This window comes from Lytechinus pictus, chromosome 16 (assembly GCF_037042905.1).
Source record: "Lytechinus pictus isolate F3 Inbred chromosome 16, Lp3.0, whole genome shotgun sequence".
Taxonomy (NCBI): Eukaryota; Metazoa; Echinodermata; class Echinoidea; order Temnopleuroida; family Toxopneustidae; genus Lytechinus; species Lytechinus pictus.
In genome coordinates, this window is record NC_087260.1 from 12,338,613 (window position 1) to 12,358,934 (window position 20,322).

General features: G+C 37.0%; 1 protein-coding gene across 1 annotated transcript; it reads left to right on the top strand.

The window, feature by feature from the left end:
• Positions 1-2,379: 2,379 nt before the first annotated feature.
• Positions 2,380-16,475, top strand: LOC129279101 (G-protein coupled receptor GRL101-like). Its single transcript, XM_064111442.1, has 14 exons — positions 2,380-2,493; positions 3,725-3,877; positions 4,428-4,544; positions 5,203-5,322; positions 5,964-6,060; positions 7,096-7,218; positions 7,672-7,743; positions 8,648-8,719; positions 9,096-9,167; positions 10,673-10,753; positions 11,365-12,268; positions 12,998-13,136; positions 13,691-13,914; positions 14,609-16,475. Exons 1-14 carry the CDS (start codon positions 2,448-2,450, stop codon positions 14,762-14,764), a joined length of 2,376 nt encoding a protein of 791 aa, XP_063967512.1. The 5' UTR covers positions 2,380-2,447; the 3' UTR covers positions 14,765-16,475.
• Positions 16,476-20,322: the final 3,847 nt, after the last annotated feature.

Below are 20,322 nucleotides of genomic sequence, written 5' to 3' on the forward strand. Positions count from 1 at the left end.
TCAGAATACGGGCCATTGAGTCTATTGTACTCTTTTGAAAGGCAAGCCAGCGAGCGCATTGTAGTCGGTATCAATAGTGTGAGTGTGACTAGTGACGGAGGTTGATTGATTTTCATGAAAAATCCAAGATGGCCGACAAAAATGGGGTCCTCTGGGCCTTCCGTACAGTATATGACCCGACAGCAACATATTTTCTTGACCACTGATATCATGCCCACATGTTGGGACCATCAAACTTTATGTACCCGATCAGCTGAATAAACTCCCCCTAGCCCCCGGAATAATAGACATTAAAAACTTGTCACTTCTCTCTGTTTAAGTTACTTCTTTCTGTTTGTTAAAGTAATAGCAAACTGTACTTCTAACGGATATATATATTATTTGATTTATGTTTAATCATATATCACAGTTGTGTAGACGTTGCAAGGGAACTTTTGCTTCCTTGACGAACGACGGATTCAAGAACATAGAAAATGTAATATCAAATTGCCTTCATGACAAAGCACAACCAAGAGGTCTTTGTCGAACATTAGTAAATTAATACAGCAGTTTCGTCCTAGACTCTGGACTAATGATAATATCTGCAATTTTCCGTAAGCTACGAAACTTAGGACAAAGCTGCTGTTCCTGTTTGATGAAGGCCTCCCAGCTGTCTTTGTCATTTGACGCGCATCATCAATATGTTCTTAAATCCGTTGCAGTTGCAAAAACTTCCCATTTTTATGGTAACTTTACCGTCCAATCTTATAAAAGAGGGTTCTTAGAGGGTTCTTCACTCTTGTCTCGTATTGGAAAGCTTCACATGTTCCCTAAAACAGCGCATCTCAACCAATGGACCGCGAAGCTGTATCAGTTGGGTCGCAACAAGCTCCAGAAGGAGAAAAAATAGGGGAAAACTATAGTATATTTCACAGAATTGTCCGAACATGTTATGCTCGATCAGTCTACATGTACGTGGGTCAAACAAATTAAACTTTGATGAGAACCTCAGGTGTATGCATATTGTGTATGTAGTTCATTGTCGCCCATTTACCGGTCATTTGCGAATGCAGATTAGTTCTCAATCTGTTTGTTTCGAATGTGCTTCACATTTTGTGTTCAAATTTCACGAAACATTTTTTCAACAAAATTGACGTTTTCTTTAAATTTTGTTTGGTGGGCCTCGACAAAATCTGAGGGTCAAAGTGGCCCTCGATTGAAAAAAAAGGTTGAGAAGCGCTGGCTGCCCTAAAAGGATCTCAATGACTTTAAACAGCCACTTTTGACCGTTTTCATGTTCTTTATAAGACCATTTAAGTTTCTTGAGCACATTAAGAACCTTTTTGGCAACCCGTTTGCTCGAGGGTACCCAATACGCGACAAAAACGTTCAAATTCACACCTTTTTTCTAAGAGTGTACCACGTTGTCAACCTTCATGTAACGGAGCACTGAAATAAAAGCTAAATAAAACTGGATAAAGGAATTCTTTCATTGCTAACGCGATAGGTTAATGTTGATTCGTATTTTATCCAGTGTATCCGCGGTGTTCGGAGTCGGAGTTTACATGTGACAGCGGTCAATGCATAGACTCTCTCCAGAGATGTGATTTTATTCTTCATTGCTACGACTCTTCGGATGAGGTTGAATGTGGTAAGTAACTTTGAGAAACATTTTTAAGTAGCCTAACAGGGGGTCGTTTCATGAAGCTGTTCGTAAGTTAAGAGCGACTTTAAAGAACGACTGACGAAACCTTTTTACGCGCTAAACCATCGCCAATTCAATATACCATTTCCCACAAGAAAGGATCACCAGTCGTTCTTAAAGTCGTTCTTAACTTACGAACGGCTTTATGAAACACCCACCCGGTTCGATTTCCTTGTCCTATCTAGAAAGTAATCTTGACTTTAACTATGAAAAGCAAGGAGCGCCATTATCTGTTATCAAGAGGGGGAATACTAGTGTTTATTTAGAAGAAAAATAAGCATTGAAGGCGATCGAAATAAAATATTTAATATAAGTGTTTATTCCATGGATTTTCTTCTATAAACTGAAAAAAAAAATTGTATTTCTCATTTCCAGTCTTATATACAATAGGCCTACCACTTTTAAAATCTTTATCATGCCTGTCCCCCCACAATTTTTAAAACAGAGAGATCTCGTTTTCTTTCTCTATGTGTGTGTGTGTGTGTGTGTGTGTGCGTGTGTTGTCGATGTTTCTGTGTACTTTAATGCTCCTCGTAGCTATTTGTATTTCCATGTACTTACCAAATAGCTAACTTATAAGGCATTTTTTTCTTGTCGTTTTTTAAACAATTTTGTTCATTGTTCCTTTTAGAAAACTTGACCAATTTGTGATCCTTGACCAATTTGTGATTATTGTTTTTTTGCCATAGTTCTGGAGCTATCATCGTCAGCATTCCAATGTTTTGATGGGTCTTTGTTTCCAAGCAAAGTTAGATGTGATGGAATGGTCGATTGCATCGGCAAAACAATAGAGGATGAAGATCGATGTGGTAAGATGGCGCAGATCAGATTTTTGCTAATTATTCGAATATGTTTATGAAGGCAACTTTGAATCAATTTCCTGCAAAATTACGTTCCAACAGATTTCCCGAAATAAAACAAAACCGTAAATTCTATCTTTCTGCAAGATTTATAGCTATTATTTCAATATATATATATATATATATATATATATAAATGTCTAAAGTTATACATGTACAACAGCTTTGGCAACTCTTTTATTTAAATATTGTAAAGAAATGGATGAAGAGAACAATGGTAGGCGTAGCTTATTAAAATCAAGGTTCCCCAGAGCTATCTACCCTTTGGAAAAATTGGTGATGCCGAAAAAATTTCTCTGCCGGGAATCGAACCCGGGCCCCCAGCTTTGAACGCCGGTGCCTTAACCACTAGACCACAGAGACGGGTTAGTGGCTAGGGCGACCCCGATCCGCTTGACCGTCAGATAGACAGATTTTCGACACTACCAATTATAATTTCCTTTGTCGGGTGAAGGTGGGTTTCGAACAATGACAAGCCGCCATGCTTCAGCTGGATCAAAGCTATTGCTTTGATACAGTACACGTATGGGAGAAAGTATACAAATGTGTAGAGTTATACATGTACAACAGCTTTGGCAACTCTTTTATTTAAATATTGTAAAGAAATGGATGAAGAGAACAATGGTAGGCGTAGCTTAAATCAAGGTTCCCCAGAGCTATCTACCCTTTGGAAAAATTGGTGATGCCGAAAAAAATTTATCTGCCGGGAATCGAACCCGGGCCCCCAGCTTTGAACGCCGGTGTCTTAACCACAAGACCACAGCGACGGGTTAGTGGCTAGGGCGACCCCGATCTGCTTGACCGTCAGATAGACAGATTTTCAGAAAGACAATAACATATATATATATATATATATATATATATGTTATTGTGTTCTTGTAATTCATTCCAAATAGTGTTCATTGAACTAATTTTGTCATAAGAAACTTGTATTTTCATCGCGATGATAGTAATATTCCATAAAGATTATAAGCCGCAGGATTTGGTTTGAAATCTTTAGGATTACATAGAGAGAGAGAAAGATAAAGATAAAGAGATCATTGAGCAATACATCGTGGCAATGCGTGATCAACTTATACATGTTTATAAACAGGTTTCGAAGCTTTTGCACGCATTTTAGGTGAAATATGTCGCTGAATATTTTGTATACTTTCCTCCTTATTCTTTTTATTAAATGTAGGTTACCTCAATAATGATTTTGCTTGTGACTCTGAGACTGAACTTACTTGTGATAATGGCGCATGCGCACCACTGGCCTCCAGCTGTATGTATGAACTCGATGAAGTTGGTTTCCTCAATAGCTGCCGTGACGTCACAAATTTGAAAGAATGTGGTAAGAAATTCGATTTTTCAGGGGGTGGCGGGGAGAGACTAAATGCGAAATTGGAGGGTTTTTTTAGTCAGTATTTTGTGAATTCCTTGCAGCTTTTCCGGAAACTCTCCGTTTTCCACATTTAACTTAATGTTGACATTGGTTTAATAATAAATGAATAATGAATTCATGTTCATCGCTTTTTCGTGGATTCTTTTATTATAAGATTGTCTCAATTATCATTTATTTTTGCTCCTTTTCTATTCTCGTTTTATCGCTACTCTAGCAATAAAACAAAGCTGCGAATCCGTAGCTTCAAAGTAATACATAACTAAATAAGGCAACATGTGTTTGAGAGCACGCGAATTTGTTCCATTAAAGATAATGCAAGTTACGTTAGGGAGAATGCTTTCTAACATCTCAGCCTATTGTTCGAATTTCCCTAAGCAAATAATCCTTTCGCCCTAACAAAATGTCGTAACGGGTCAACCTATTCATATTAGTAGAATCACTCCTATCGGCATGGTCGCAGGAAAAAAATGTTTATTTATGTATGTTTTTTATATCCTAGAGAATCACACTTGTCCATCTTGGACAATGAAGTGTCCAGACTCTTATTGTATTCCACTAAGATATTGGTGTGATGGGAAGTTGGATTGCCCAACAGGGTCTGATGAACAAGACTGTGGTATGACCTTTTGAATTATTGCTGTCGTTCTAAATTACTATTATTAGCATCATTACTATTATTATTAATAATATTATTATTTTTATGCTTGATTTCTAAAATTTATTTTGTTATGATGATAATAATAATAATTACAATAATGATATATTACTATTGTTAGCATTTTAATTATTATCATTATTATTATTACTATTACTACTATTATCGTCATTATTATTCACCATCATCTTCATTATTATCATTATTATTCTTGTCATCTAAACCTGTATCTTTTTCGGCGATGTAAAGACTGCCATCTTGATCGCAAAGGAAAGAAAGAGCACTATGGTCTCATCGTCTTCTTCTACCATAACTATTTTTTAATCAGATTATTACTAATGGAACCAGGATTTATTAGGGCAAGGGCCTCGAAAGAGTAAAATATCTCACTTTTTTTTTATAACCCCCCACAACATTTGTGATTTTCCCGTCGGTTTTTTTTTCGGGGGGGGGGGGAGGGCGGAGATAATCACTGCAATCGCACTATCCCTTGACGGGAGGGGGGCAGAAAATTACAATTATTTTATCTCTTTTCTTCCTCCATGGATGCACCAATGCTCAATCGTCCTAAGAAGTGCATGAACTACAATTTAATGAATATTGTCCTATTTCGCATTAGGTACATATGAATGTCCACCTGGTTCTTACCGTTGCCATGGTAGCACAGTATGTATCAGTCCTGATCATGTCTGTGATGACGTAATACACTGTCCTGGTCATGATGACGAAATATTCTGTGGTAAGTAGATAAAATATTTCATTTTTTATTCCTACATTTGAATTTACCTCCCATAAGTATATACCCAAATTAGTCCTTTCTGTGAGATATGTGCTGTTTAAGTTCAAGTTTTACCTTAATGACAAAATGGGATCATCACAGTGCAACTATAGAAGAGATGATCCGCTTAAAATTCGCTTCATATTCTAATAGGCATAATAATCGTGATTATTATCATCATTATCATCCATTCACCAATGGTATTTATATCACTACTATTGGGATTTATATCCCTATTATAAGAAAAATTAGCAGTGGCTTGAGAAGAAGAAGTAGTATTAAAGTAGTAGAAGTGCAGTACTATAACACTGAAGAGGTAGAAGTAGTAGTAGTAGTAGTAGTAAGTAGTAGTAGTAGTAGTATTAGTATTAGTAGTAGTAGTAGTAGTAGTAGTAGTAGTAGTAGTAGTAGTAGTAGTAGAAAAAGTGGTAGTGGTAGTAGTGGTAATTGAAGAAGAAGTAGTAGAAGTAGTAGTAGTAGTAGTAGTAGTAGTAGTAGTAGTAGTAGTAGTAGTAGGAGAAGTAATGTTATTCCCATTTCGTGTATTTAAGTTATTGATTTTCAACAAAGAATTATTTACCCTTTTTTTCTATATCACATAGCTGGATGCCCCGAAGGATGCTCATGTACCGGTCTTTCCTTTACCTGTCACGTCGGAACATTACAATTTACATCCCTTCCGAGGAACCTCCGTAAACTGTAAAGAGCTATTATCAACGAACGTAGAGGGCGTCAAAGTGGTGTTGCTGCCCTCTACGTTAATTGGCTATTATTCAAATTTTTTACAACAATGCTACAGTCATGCCAACAAAACCAAGTTCAAATCGACCAATAATATAACATTGGAAATGACATTAAGGCTTTGGTCAGTGTGAGGTTTGTCTCGCCGTGTGTGACTGTTTACTTGGGTATAGAAAGTACACTCTAAACACAAATCAGTCAAAAATGACTAGTTAATAGGGTCAGCTGGGTGCAACTGTTATTCTATAGTCATATTTCACTATTTTATAGTTGTATTTTACTAGAACATAGTGATTTCTGACTTGAATATTTGTCAGAAATGTGACAAGATATATCAGTTGCACCCAGCTGACTACTGGTCTAGTCAATTTGACTGATTTGTTCTAAGAATGTAGATACAGTAAAACTTTTCTATTAAGGCCATCCAGTTAAGGAAAAAGAAAAAGTCGCCCCTTTATAATGGGCCTTTACAGGCAGGTGTTATTACACATAATAATTTCAGAGGGTAGTAATTGTTGGTGTCTACTGAAGACCGGTTTCCACTTCAGACAGGTGGCTGCAGAGGTTTGATTGTACATGTAAAAGGGGCAAAAATGGTTTTATTTTATTGTTTTGAGTCTACCGTCACTTCCTGACACGGTAAAATCTCTTTTGAAATGTCCACACACACGTTTTATTAACAATTAATTAGCAAGCACATGTAAGTCACTACCAGTAACTAAAATTAAAGACATTTATAACTTCTTTATATTTAGGATGATTTTGATATCCCTTTTTGAACAAAACTCCTGTATTTCATCTTTTTGAAAAGGGTTCTTACGAATCAAAATGTGACCATTAAAATAATTACATTATTATCAATAAACAGTCATTTTATTTAAACATAGTATTCTTCCGCTGTGCTTGCCATTTTAGACATATATTGCAACCCTTTTACAAAAGTTCTTGTTGATTCACCTTTCTTTTATTGACATAATTTTCGAACTCATTTAGGTCGCTTGGTTGTGAAAATGAAATCGCATGTGTAAGTGGAGATACACGGGTTGCCTTGGAAGTGAATAAGACCGATGAACGTACTACGATCGTACCATCTTCGTTACCATTCCTTATTGAACTGTAAGTATATCAACAGTACTACTAATAACAGTACGCAATGTAAGAAGAGATTCTACTCCTACTTTATATTACTACTAATATTACTACTACTACCTGCGTATAATGGGGGCTTGGGACAGATGGCACCGGACCCACAAAAGTTCCACGACCAGGAATGAAAAGGGGAAGAGAGAGGATAATTAAAATATTAATATTCAGATATGTCAGAATCTATTCCAAAGTTTTTTTTTTAATTTTAATATTAAATTTATTTTTAAAAAGCCAGAATTCGTGCTCGTCCGCTCACTCACTTCGCCGCCTCGAAATGCTTACATCTCCCTATGTAGTTCATACTGCTTTTAAATTATAAAATACATCAGTAAGTCAAATTATAACATAACAATGACATTTTTCAACATCTATTTTTCATAAATGTTTAAGTGAAGTTTCTCCTTTCCTATTGTCCTGATACAGATCTCTTAAAAATTCAGGAATTTCGGAGATTGCAAAAGGATCATTTTCAGAAAGTTCAAACGTCTTGTATCTGTAAGTATGTCATCTACTATATGGGCATTCATGTTACAATTCAGATCGTGCTACTTGATATTGGCGCTTATACCCCCTTGACTATTCGGAATGACTGAGAATATTAAGTTAGTAAATCAACTAAAGTCTAGTGTATTTCACTTGTTTCGGTCTCTCAACAGTGTTTTAAGGAGTTACTTTTGAATTTAAATACTGATTTGCTACACAGTGTTCACTCTTTTGTTTAAACTTTTTGGGCGGGATTACAGAATAGGACTTTCATCTTCTACGACGCATGACGAATTCTAGAAAACAGTAAATATATTGAAAATCCCCGTAAAATGACAATGAACAACTGGAGGTCTTTGTCGAAAATTGGTTAATCGAACCATCAGTTTCGTCCTAAGTTTCGAAGCCGACGAAAAATCTCAGATATGTCGTTAATCCAGAGTACAGAATGAGACTGCTGTATTGCTTCACCAATTTTCGACAAAATCGTCTCGGTTGTTCATTGTCATGTAGGCCATTTGACAATACATTTTCAATGTTCACGAATCCGCCGTTCATCGTGGAAGCTAAAACTACCTAATGTCGAGCTACTGACTGATAATAATTCTGACAACTCAGATACCTTACAACCTACCTTTTCGTTTGAAATCAACCAAATCAAATATCTATCCAACTTAATAGATTTTATTCGAAGCTACTGACATAATTTTCCCATTAAAATGTGATGCATATGATTCAATGCAAGTAAAATCTCTATAATATTTGTTTTGTGGTCAAATCAAATTTCAATCATGAAACATGTACTTCATTTGACGATACCAACATCAAATGTTAGTCAAAATTATTTATTATCGGTATCCCCGGAATAAAACATTTGATTTTCATTTACTTTGATTCTGTTTTTATTTATTGTCAGGGATCTTGCTTTTAATAACATTCATGCGTTACACCACGGCGTATTTGGAGGATTACAACGATTAGTTACTCTGTAAGTTTCCTTGAATGTTAGTTCAAATCATACTTGATTGTCTGCAAAATCATGCTAGTGATTTGTATGTATTGTTGAATTTTATTTTATCATGCGAATTTATAAACCTAAGATTTTCAGCTATATACTTAATACTGCGTAAAATTCAAATGATGTCACTATTAAACTCTGATCCATAATGATATCCCATGACTCAAACAGCAAGAAAAACATTGCAACAAATTTTCGTAATGGAAATATATGCCATCTTTATCCGGGCAAATCTCATTTTGATAATTAGTTTCCATAAATTATAGATACCTTAAATTATTGTAAAAATTATACATCAAATTTTCTTGTTGATAACAGATTTTAATTAAATTTTCCATTTTTTTAGGAATCTTTCTAACAACCCTTTGCAGATGATTGAAATGGGAACCTTTGATAATATTTCAACCCTTCTAGAGCTGTAAGCATTTTTTATCAAACATTTTAGTAAAGTAATTTTAAGTAAGGAAGGGTTGCCTGAAATATGTTATAGTGACTCGAATGTACGTGAGAGAATGTGTGCAGTGTGTGTGTGGGCGTGTGTATGGTGGTGGGACATGAGGCTGGTTCTTTAAGCTTTATAAGGAAAGGATCTTGGTCATATGCTTTGGATTGTAATTCAAGTGTTGCCCATTTGTGTTTGTATGTGCGTTTGTGTGTCAGGGAGTGAGAACGTGTGGGTGCCTATGTGTGCATTGTATGCGGGTTATATAAAAATTATGTGATTTTGTCATATTCACGAACCTGATAAGAGTTAATGAAAACTATAACCTAAGTTTGCTAGAGGTATAATAAAAAAGATATATAAACTAAAACGACGCATGGTGTGTTTTTCCTTCGACAAGATAATGTATCAAAACTGTGTTATACTCGACCAACGTTAGGTGAGTGGGTACCCCATAATTCCTTGAATGCACTGAGCGCTTCTGATGAATTGTTAGCTCCAGCTGAAATGGGGTATCAATATTTACCGAATTGTATGTTACAAGATAATAAATTAATATTTCTAGATCTACTCACTAACACCAGTTCCGGATATGATCCAAAATAAGAACTTGTGTTCACAACTTCAGAAATAGCTCGTTGAACGTTCGGAGCAAATATCCACCGTATCATTAACCGAGCAAAGGGGTCGGTGAGGGTGCGACAGATTGCGACTAGAGCTCTAGTTGAGCCGCGGATGATGCCGGTTATCACTGCGAAAGTGAAGTCCAAAGTTATTGCACAAATCACAACAATGAGATAAAACTTGTCGCGTTATTTCGTCCGCGAAAAATAACAAAATGAAGATTATCTATGTTATACAGTAAACGGATAAAGTATTCCACAGGGATGTCCACAGAAGCTAATCCAAGAATATAAAATCCAAAGTAGAAACTATAACTCCAAATACAAAAAAAAAATCCGAGTAAATCCAAAGGTGGTTCAAGTATAATTAACCTCGAGGTTGGGCGACTTTCTCCTACGTGCGACCACGAAGTTGACTCCTCGAGATCAAAGGAAGACATGAGGCTGAAAATATTTCTACAGAAAATGTTCAAGATCAAGCCACGCCTTGAAATAAAATGATTGGTTAAACAAAAGTTTGTTAACCATAAACTACAGCTGCCATTCGTCAGTAGTTTGTAAACAAAAGCTTGATTGGTTGTTCAGGAAATCGACAAGGCGTGAAAGCTTTGGAATGCGCGTACATGTAAAGTACCACAAAGCAGGAAATGTCTGTACGCTTAAATATGCGAACACGTTGAAGATGAATGCACATTACAAAAATGTAATTCTGTGCGATATATGAAAACTGTGAAGTTCTTAAAAATTGGCTTTGTGTCATCTGGCAAAATGCGCTATATAAATAGTAAAATATTAATGGTCGTTTAAGCCTATAACCTTATGAATAAGTTTTTCAAATGTGTATTTTCTTCTTTCCAGGGATATTCGAAGCACGTTAATATTTGAAGCAGATGACGCCAGTTTGAGTGCGTTCTCTGGCTTACACAACATAGAGACGCTGTAAGTCTAAACACTTTAACATGAATTAGTTTGAAATTACGAGGCGATGAATGCATATATGACACAGTATTAATACAAAATGGAATAAAATGTATTGAAAGTAGTATTAAGAATTTGCATGGGACGGTCGGACTCGCGGCAGGTAGTCCCAGATGATCTATGCATTTTAAGAAAAAGATATGCAAAGTGGAGTTAAATTGTTGTTAGATATTCTTTATGTCCTAGTTTGGATGGAAACTCATCCCACAGTTCCATTGTTAGTCTCCTATGTGATCACGTCAATATCTCCTAGCTTATGCAGAAAAAAGGGCAGGAAGACAACTGGAATTTGACGTACTATCATTTTGACAATGAAATCTTTTAGTGGCTTGAATGGAGCTACTGCAAATATCATGAGAGGTGAAAGGTATTCAAATGTATTTTGTGAGACTCAAAGAATATACATGTATAGGCCACCATTTGTCAATTTAAATGCATTATTTAGTTTTAAATCTTATGCATGCATTGTATTGTTCCTTTACCTTCGACTTTAAAACAAAAATCAAATGAACAGGTGAATATTGTTAATTTGAAGTTGAAAAATGCAATTGATATTTTTGTAACTTACGCAGGTATGCTGACAAATACCTTTTGTGCTGCCTGGCAGGATTAGGGGATTCCCCCGATTGCAATGCACCACGTGACCAGTTTTCATCTTGTGAAGATCTCATGGCCAACAACATCCTTCGAATCTTCATCTGGATTCTCGGAACCAGTGCTTTCATTGGCAACATCCTCGTCATTGGCTACAGACTGGTCAATTCCGGATGGGGGCGATATACGACAGTTCAATCTAGTCTGATCACGAACCTAGCCGTCTCCGACTTCTTGATGGGTCTGTACATGATTACCATAGCGTCAGCCGATGTCTACTACCATGGCGAATATGCTGCCCATGCTGATGACTGGCAGAGTAGTGTCCTCTGCAAGCTTGCTGGAATCACTTCCGTTGTTTCCAGCGAGGCTTCGGTGTTTCTGATCATGGTCATCAGCGTGGATAGGTGTTTTCACGTGGTTCTGCCTTTCAAACCCGAATTCCATCTTTCAGTCCGCGGTGCCCGGGTGGTAGGACTGGTTATCTGGGTAACTGCAGCCTTTCTTGGTATTCTCCCAACTCTTATCCCGTCTTTCGTCGAGGGTCAGTTCTATGGTCAATCCGGAGTCTGTCTGGCTTTGCCGTTGACAGTGGATCGTCCTGCGGGATGGCATTACTCCATATCCTTGTTCATCGGTCTCAACTTTGCCGCGTTCCTGGTGACTCTCATAAGTTACATAGCCATCTATTGCACATTCCAGCTGTCGAAGCAGCGTATAGCCGGGAAGAAGAACACGTCAAAGGAGGATATGCGATTGGCTGAAAACCTAAAGTTGGCATCTAAGATGGCGCTGGTTGTTGGTACAGATCTGGTCTGTTGGTTACCGATCATCATCATGGGCTTGATGTCCGCGAGTGGAACTTTGACCATTTCTGCGCAGGTGAGTAGACCTTAGTTCTGGGCCCTGTTTCACAAAACTAGTTATGAAATATTTGCAATAACAGTTAAAGGCTACTGAAATCCTTCAATCTGATTGGCTGATTATAAATTTGTTGTAGAAATTGTGCATTTGTTATTATGAAACGGAACCCTGATCAGATCATCAGAGGCAAGAATAGATTAGGGACTGACCCAAACATGATCAATACTGCTCATGACATGATGGAAATGAACGTTATCATCAATACATCAAAAATAGGTAGACCTATTTTAATACTGACAAGGGGTGTATGCAAGAGTGTTATTCAGTATGACAGTGTTTTAACTGATTGGGGTATTTACTTTACATGTATATCCAAGAGTGTTGTTATACAATATGAAAATCTCTTAACTGATTGGTGTATAGACTTTTCAGGTATATGCAATACTGTTATTAAGTGTGACAGTCTTTGAACTGATTGGTGTATATTTACTTGACAGGCATAAGATTGTTATTGAGTATGTCAGTCTTTTAGATGATTAGAGTATGCATACTTTTCAGGTATACGCGGGAGATTAATTCACTACGACAGTCTTTTACTGATAGGTGGAAAATTGCAAGCGTTATTCAATATGGCAGTATTTTATCCATTTGGTGTATATATATATCTATATATATATATTCAGGTATATGCGAAAGTGTTATTTAAGATTACACTCTTTTAAACTGATTGGTGTATCTGCTTTACAGGTATATGCATGGACAGCAGTGTTCGTGCTCCCAGTCAATTCATCCCTCAATCCATACCTCTACACCCTCGCATCAATACGCCAAAGGAGACGTAAGTCCGTGGCTAGTCCAAGTATGAAATATGAAGACAAGACCATGGGTAAGTACGACCCCCCCCCTCTCTCTCTCTCTCTCTGTCTTTCTCTCTTCCCCTCTCTCTTTCTCTCGAAAATCGATGCATCAAAACTGCAGTTTCGTCCGTGACTCGGGACAAATGACATATTTGCAATTTCTCGTCAGCTTCGAAACATACAATGATCGGCTTTCCCGGCTGTCACCTATTTTCGACAAAGGCCTCTCAGCTATTCATTGTACTTTGACAGACATTTTTCAGAAAGTCAAAAAGGGGCCTAAGCTTTCGATCCTAGCAGAATCTTCGTCGGAGGCAAAAATTTTCAATAGATATACTATGTTGTAGAATCTGTCTCCGTTGCATTTGCGAAAATTCACTTTTCTTCCGTTATGCTACAGTACGTCACACGGACGAACTGGACTCCAAACCGACCAAAGCTGTTACGTCATTTCGATTGGCACAATCTGTCAGTTTGGATTCGGTTTCGTTGGTGCGACTGTTCAGCCAGTTCTCACCCAGGATTTACTCTCAAAGTTAGTTACACTTAATACTATATTCAATGGTTCATCGCTCTTTTACAGAAGGTAGTATATTTGACGACACCTCCATCATATCTGCATTCACGTCCTTGCCCGACCCTTCACCAGAACGGCTTGGGGAATGGATGAAACTTAACAGACGCCCTCTCGGACGCTTAGAAGCCAATGCGATTCAACGTGACGTCACAAAAGCAGTGGAAAGATTGAAGGAATCGGGGCTGTGGAATGACGTCACACTCAACATGAACCGAATTGCAGTCCAAACAGTCAGTTATATTTAAATTATTTCTTATTCATTTTCCCCCAATTTATTAATTTCTGTACATGTTACAGTGGAGTATTTTCACTCGATTACTAATATTTGTTGTATTTTCATTTCGAAATGAAAATTCCACCCAATTTATCTTTGGGCTGCTATGAGCTTTTTTAATAATGAAAAAATCATTTTCAAATCAAATGAATAGGGCCTGTCGGGAACTGGCTGAAAATCCCCACGGGTAATTTTAAGATAAATAAATACTAGGAATATACCCATTTATGCATTTTGAAAAATTTCATTGATGTGCACAAATCTGCACATTTCTAGAAATAAAATGTTTAGAATTATTCAAACTTACATTGATTTTTAAATTAATAAATCTTTATAAATCGTGCTATGCACCCCTTTTTTTTCATCAATCAATGCTAAAGAGGAAGTAACTGATTTAACGGAGGATTCGTGTTTATTTTGTGAAGATAATTCGCAGAACACATCAATGTTTTTTTTTTTTTGTACACCAGAATTACAACAGCTTCACCTCTTGGTCCCGGTATTAAGAATCTCAAAGAGATTAGTAGTAATAATGAAAGTTATTCACTCGTATTCTATTACAAAGAAAAAAGTATATATATTTCATTGTTCTTAACCAAGTATAAATTTGATTTTGATTAAAAAAACATCGTTTTTTCCCCTTTCCTCAGGACAGTGGTGGAAAAATCGTACACGCCTTTATTGTGCTCGACTCACCTTTGACCTTTCTTGAATCACGTGATGATGATCAGGTGACCAACTTGAGCAATGACGAAAACACCGACATCGTCCTCAATATGATTGCGCGGGTAAATACACCAAAATGAAATTGAATACGATTATGTATATGAAAAAAAATATCGTAATTTTGAAGAGATTCTATCCTATTTTTAGTCGCTGCAACTTGGTGAAGATTCAAATTTCATTTGTAACATGTGTGTAAGATTTTATTTCACTTTGCCTCAAACAAATCAATGTAGAAATGAGAAAAAAAAATACTTGTAACTAAGTGAATATGTAATCAACTGAAAATGAAAGAAAGAAACAACAAATTTCTAAGTAGATGTGCTGCAAATTTATTCCATTGTGTTAAAAATTCTATTTAAATAAATATTTATGAAGACATGATTTATTTATTTTAATCTAGTCATCTATTTTGCACTGTACTATTTCTATGGAATCGATCATGCATCAGGGTCACCTTAATATTTCATGACAATGTATTGAAACATAAAATTGAAAAAGGTCATTCTGGAACGATAGTTTGGTTTATTTTCAGTATGATCCATTAAGCATATACTTATTATGACCAAGGGTTTTTACATAAAAACCTGAAAGAATATTTAACATAGGAAATAATCATTTAAGAAAATATTGGGGTTTGAATGAGTATTTTAAGAGCTCCCCGTTGTCAGCTAGTCCAGTCTGATCTCTCTGATCATGTAAATCACGGTGATTTCGCAATTACAAGGGGGTGGATTCAAGAACACAGTGAATATATTAAAAATGCCCTTCAAATGACAAAGAACAGCTGGGAGGTCTTTGTCGAAAATCGGTGAACCGGAACAGCAGTTTCGTTTCTGAGCCGACGAAATATTGCAACTATGCCGTTTGTCCAGAATCAAGGAATGAACTTCTGTGTGGATTCATCAATTTTCGACAAAGACTTCTTGATTGTTCATTCTCATGAAGGGCGTTCGACAATAGATTTTCTATGTTCTTGAATCCAACGTGCATCGTGGAAGCGTAAACACCTTAGGATATGAGAGAGCGACGAACAGTTATTTCAAGAAAGATGTTAAATGATTGGTAATGCTAACAATTTGGCATTTTAGTGAACAGACCCAATTGTGAAAATTCTCATTTTGTATTTTTTGCCGCACAACATGTAGAGATAAATCCATCAAATAGATATTCATGGTAGTCAAAATGGTATGATGTGGTTTATTTTTACAGTAAATATGAATCGTGATGTAGATAAAAATCACTTTAGATTAAGTATAGACTCTATATTACACCTTGCACAAAAGATCTTAAAGCGTAATATTGAACTAATCTAAGTTTACTATAATCATGTAAATGAATATTTGAGATTCTTGTACATTCTTTGGGTCATCGATTAATCTTTGATTTAATTTAATTTTTCATTATGGCAAAGGGTTACTGGTAAACCCAACTATAATATTAAGCCAAAAAAAATAATGACATATAAAATGGCCAAAGTACGCTTCGAATCAAACCACAGAATAAAGTGAAGATAGAGGATATTAGAATTTCAGGATATGTTTCCTTTATACCATAGACTGTAAAACAAAAAGACAGACTTACTTAATTCGCCTAAAGAACATTGAGATTGGATAGAAAGTCATCAACTATAGGTTTTGAGAGGATTATTGTATAATTATTGTTATTTAACAAAAAAGAGAGACATTTTAATTATTTCTGCTCTAAATAAGAGAATGTGAACTAATTATCAAACTTTAGGGCCGCTACTGCACTGTGCAATAAGTCGGTATTAAATACCAATAAAATGTAAGCAAATACTTTGCATTCATTATTTTGTGTTTTCCCTCTGTTTCCTTGTTTGGGGCGCTGCAAGAAACTTGCGATTAGTTGCAAGTTTACTTGAAATTAATTGCGAACTGCCTCTCGAAACAAGCAGTGTAATCTGATTTGCTACCGTTACAATTGATTGCAAATATTTCCTTGCGGCACCCCATCCCCCCCCTCCCCCCCCCCCTTAGACTGTTCATGTGTTTTTATTCAGAAAAATGAATTAATACCTGATTGAAACCTTGTCTACTATATGGCGATGTTCACCAGGGCCATTGCAACGATATTTTACTGGGGGTGCTGATGTAAATTTAAAAAAAAAGGTTTCACTACAGAATGAAGGTCAAATTGGACACGAGAAATTTGAAAAAAAAAAAAAAAAATATTAAAAAATGTTTTATTACAAAATGAAGGTCATTTTGGTTACAGTTTTCCACTTTTTTACACATCTTTCAGAATATCTGGCGGTGTTGCCGATCGAGAATAACACACACAGCACCCCTAAGAAAATTTTGGGGGGTGCTTAAGCACCCATGCTTCCTAGGGCCATGTTGTCCACGCCCATATTTGGTCTCCCCTCGCCTCATGTGGTCTATCCCATTCCGTCTACTACCAATTCGTGATTTAACAATTTGTTCAAATTTCCATTTAACGTTTAACTCATTTACCATTATCATTTACCATTAAATTTTGTCTACTCGGGCTATAACAAGTCTAATATTTACACCACAATATCTATACTGGAAAGAACACAGTGTGTTCACATAGTGGACTATGTGAAAATATTATTCACACAGTTAAAATGCTCAAATTCTACAGTGTGAAGATATTTCCATACTGTGGACACTTCGACAGTGTGACTGCCTGTTAACAGTGTGTTCACATGGACGATGGTGTGAATAGTTATTCACACTTTTAAAATGCTCAAATTTAACAGTGTGAGTGTGATATCATATTGTGTTCCACGCTGTGAACACACTGTGGCACACACTGTAGGACACTATGTTCTTCCCCTGTACACTCTAAATACAAACGCGCTAATCTGGTCCTTATATCAAACTCCTCTTGGAGTGGGATTTACATCTTTTTAGAGTGCATTTACCTCTTTTTGGAGAGAAAATATCTAAAGATATACACTGTTCACTCCAGGAAGAGCTATCATGCACTCTCAAAAGATGCAAATCCCACTCCAAAATGACTAGTCCCTCGTCTCACTCTGAGAGGAGTGTAATTTGGGACCAGATTAGCTCTTTTACATTAATTTTTAGAGTGAAGGGACGATTATATGAATTGTTATAAATCAAATGTTATTTAAAAGGGGAGCAAAAATAGTTACGAGACGAAGTGGAAATCGAACCATCTTGGCTTTAGACAGATGGATATTAAACCATTTATGGCCCTGTCTCATATACCACAGTATGGTCACACTGTGGAACATAGTGCGTAACCATCGTGACACTGTTTAATTTGACCACTTTAGCAGTGTGATTAACATATTCACATACTGGTAGTCCATTTTGTAAATGCACTGTGAACAATCAAACTATATGTTAATCCACAGTGTGGAGGTGTCATCACACTGTAAATCTGATCATTTAAACTGTGTGAATCGCAACTTCACATAGTCCGCTATTTGAACGGTTTATTTCCAGTTGGTCTATGCCAATTCGTCCAATGACCAACTCGTCTACTATCATACGGTCTACCATCAGTTCGTCTCATATCCACAAAGTCTAATTGCCATTTCGTCCACTCACCATTTCGTCTAATAACCAGTTTGTCCAATATCCATCTAGTCCATATACCATTCGGTCTAATTGGACTGAGTGTTAATTGGGCGAAATGACTAAAATAAAATGGGTATTAGACCAACTGAGTATGAGACGAAATGGTCATAGATGAACTGGTGATTAGACGAAGTGATTATTGGACCAAATGGATGTTAGACGAAATGCTGATGGACGGAATGGCCTTAGACTAATCAAAAGAAGGTAGACCATGTGATGAGTGGACGAGTTGGCAGTAGACGAATCGGCAATTTACTATTTGAACACACCGTGATCGTCCACACTGTAGAAGTGTCCATAGTGTGGAACTGTTTCCACACTGTCACATTAATTGAGCGTTTTAAGTGTGGATCACATTAGTCTACTATGTATACACACTGTGAACACACTGTGACATTGTCTTCTTTCCAGTAGGTCAGCAGGTAGTGTACTGTAGACCAAACGGAATTATACATGCAGGATGATAACAATTGAATTACTAAACCAGATGGCATCCAGTGTGCTAAAAAGTTTATAAACCCCACCAGAAAAATGCACTTCACACAGAGGGTTGAATGTAGACAACAACGCTACAATGTCCGGCGAAAACATGGCAGAATTTGAACACCTTTACAAATGTTCATTTCCTGGTGGGGTAATGGGGTTCACTAACTTTTTAGCACCACTTAAGATACAGTTAAGAAATTCAGATCCAGAAATGTCGAATTTCGACTTAATTTGAGAATTGCAAAACTACTTTTGAAACAGTTTCAATCTGTGGCCATTTTTCATCTGATGTGAAAGACCCTCAGTTACAATTTAAAATTTGCAATTTCTTAATTTCTTTCTTCATGGTTTTGAAGTGTCATGTTCATTCAAACTTGAAGAAATACCTCAAAAAATTTGCATCAAATAGTTTGCAACTAGACACTCTTTCTTAATTAAATGAATAATGATATACTATTCGTAAACTATTTGAAAATGTCTGGCCCATCACGCCACTGATTATAATACCACGATGGTAGTTTGTAGATGAAGCAACTCGCACGGGTGAATGTGCATCTCACGTCGTTCCAACCATCACTTCGCGTGCTCACTATCTCACTGCAGTCTTCGCGCCCAATATTGTGCACTTTTAGAAATGTACGTCAACATAGTGAACTGGTACGAGATGACGTCATTTTTTGGCCTGCCATATGCCTCACGTCCTCACACACGTCCACTCTCAAAATCGAGAACCTCGCCACATCCATTTTGCGGTTCTCCTAAATCATAGACGACGTGCACGTGAGTGACGTCATTTTAACCGTTCAAGCCCAGCATGGAGATCAACCTTTCCCTTTTAAAACACAGTTTTCAGCGACTTTTCACAAAATTAATGTAAGTTGTTCGATGCATTATGTTTATCATATTTGAAATCGCTTTCTGATCTCCAAAATATACATCGAAATATATCCTAACTCGCGTAAAAAGGAATCAAAGCAAGTGAAAGGGCACATGTGCACAAGTAGCACCTTCGCATCACCCGACCGGGTCGCCAGGCGATGGTGCGCCAGATCTTCCGGGTCGGGCAGCGTGTCATGACCCGCTGGTTATCGCGCTGTTTCATGTGGACGTACGTACACGTACAAGTCGAGTGAAATCTAAAGTATTCGCATCTGTAGTGAACAAGCGCAGACGACGACGTTGACTCGAAGGATCAGAGGACTGCTACGTCGTTCACGTTCACTGCTCCTAAAACTATCTATTTATCAGGCTGGCCCGGGATCCAATTGGTGTATCCAACGTCCGTGCCGTCTACCCAAACATGGCTGCCATCTAACGTGGCATCGTGAAGTCCAATCCATATGTACCTGCTTCCCTGTGAGAGAGAGGGTAAGAAAGGGCAGAATAAAGATGAAAAACTACGTACCCACTACACTAAGAAAAATAGGTTCAACTTGGCACCTTTAAAGGTGCAGACCAGAATGATGTCACAATGGGAGCACGTTTAAGCTAGGCGCTAGGTGCAACTTCGTATACCTTTCTGGAGAGGTACAACTTTGCACCAATCTGAAAATTGTGCA

Coding starts and splice junctions, on each gene's coding strand:
- LOC129279101 (XM_064111442.1), top strand. CDS start 2,448: ATGGTCGATTGCATCGGCAAAACAATAGAGGATGAAGATCGATGTG. Junction 5,323..5,963: donor TGATGACGAAATATTCTGTG/GTAAGTAGATAA, acceptor TATATCACATAG/CTGGATGCCCCGAAGGATGC. Junction 10,754..11,364: donor TTACACAACATAGAGACGCT/GTAAGTCTAAAC, acceptor TAACTTACGCAG/GTATGCTGACAAATACCTTT.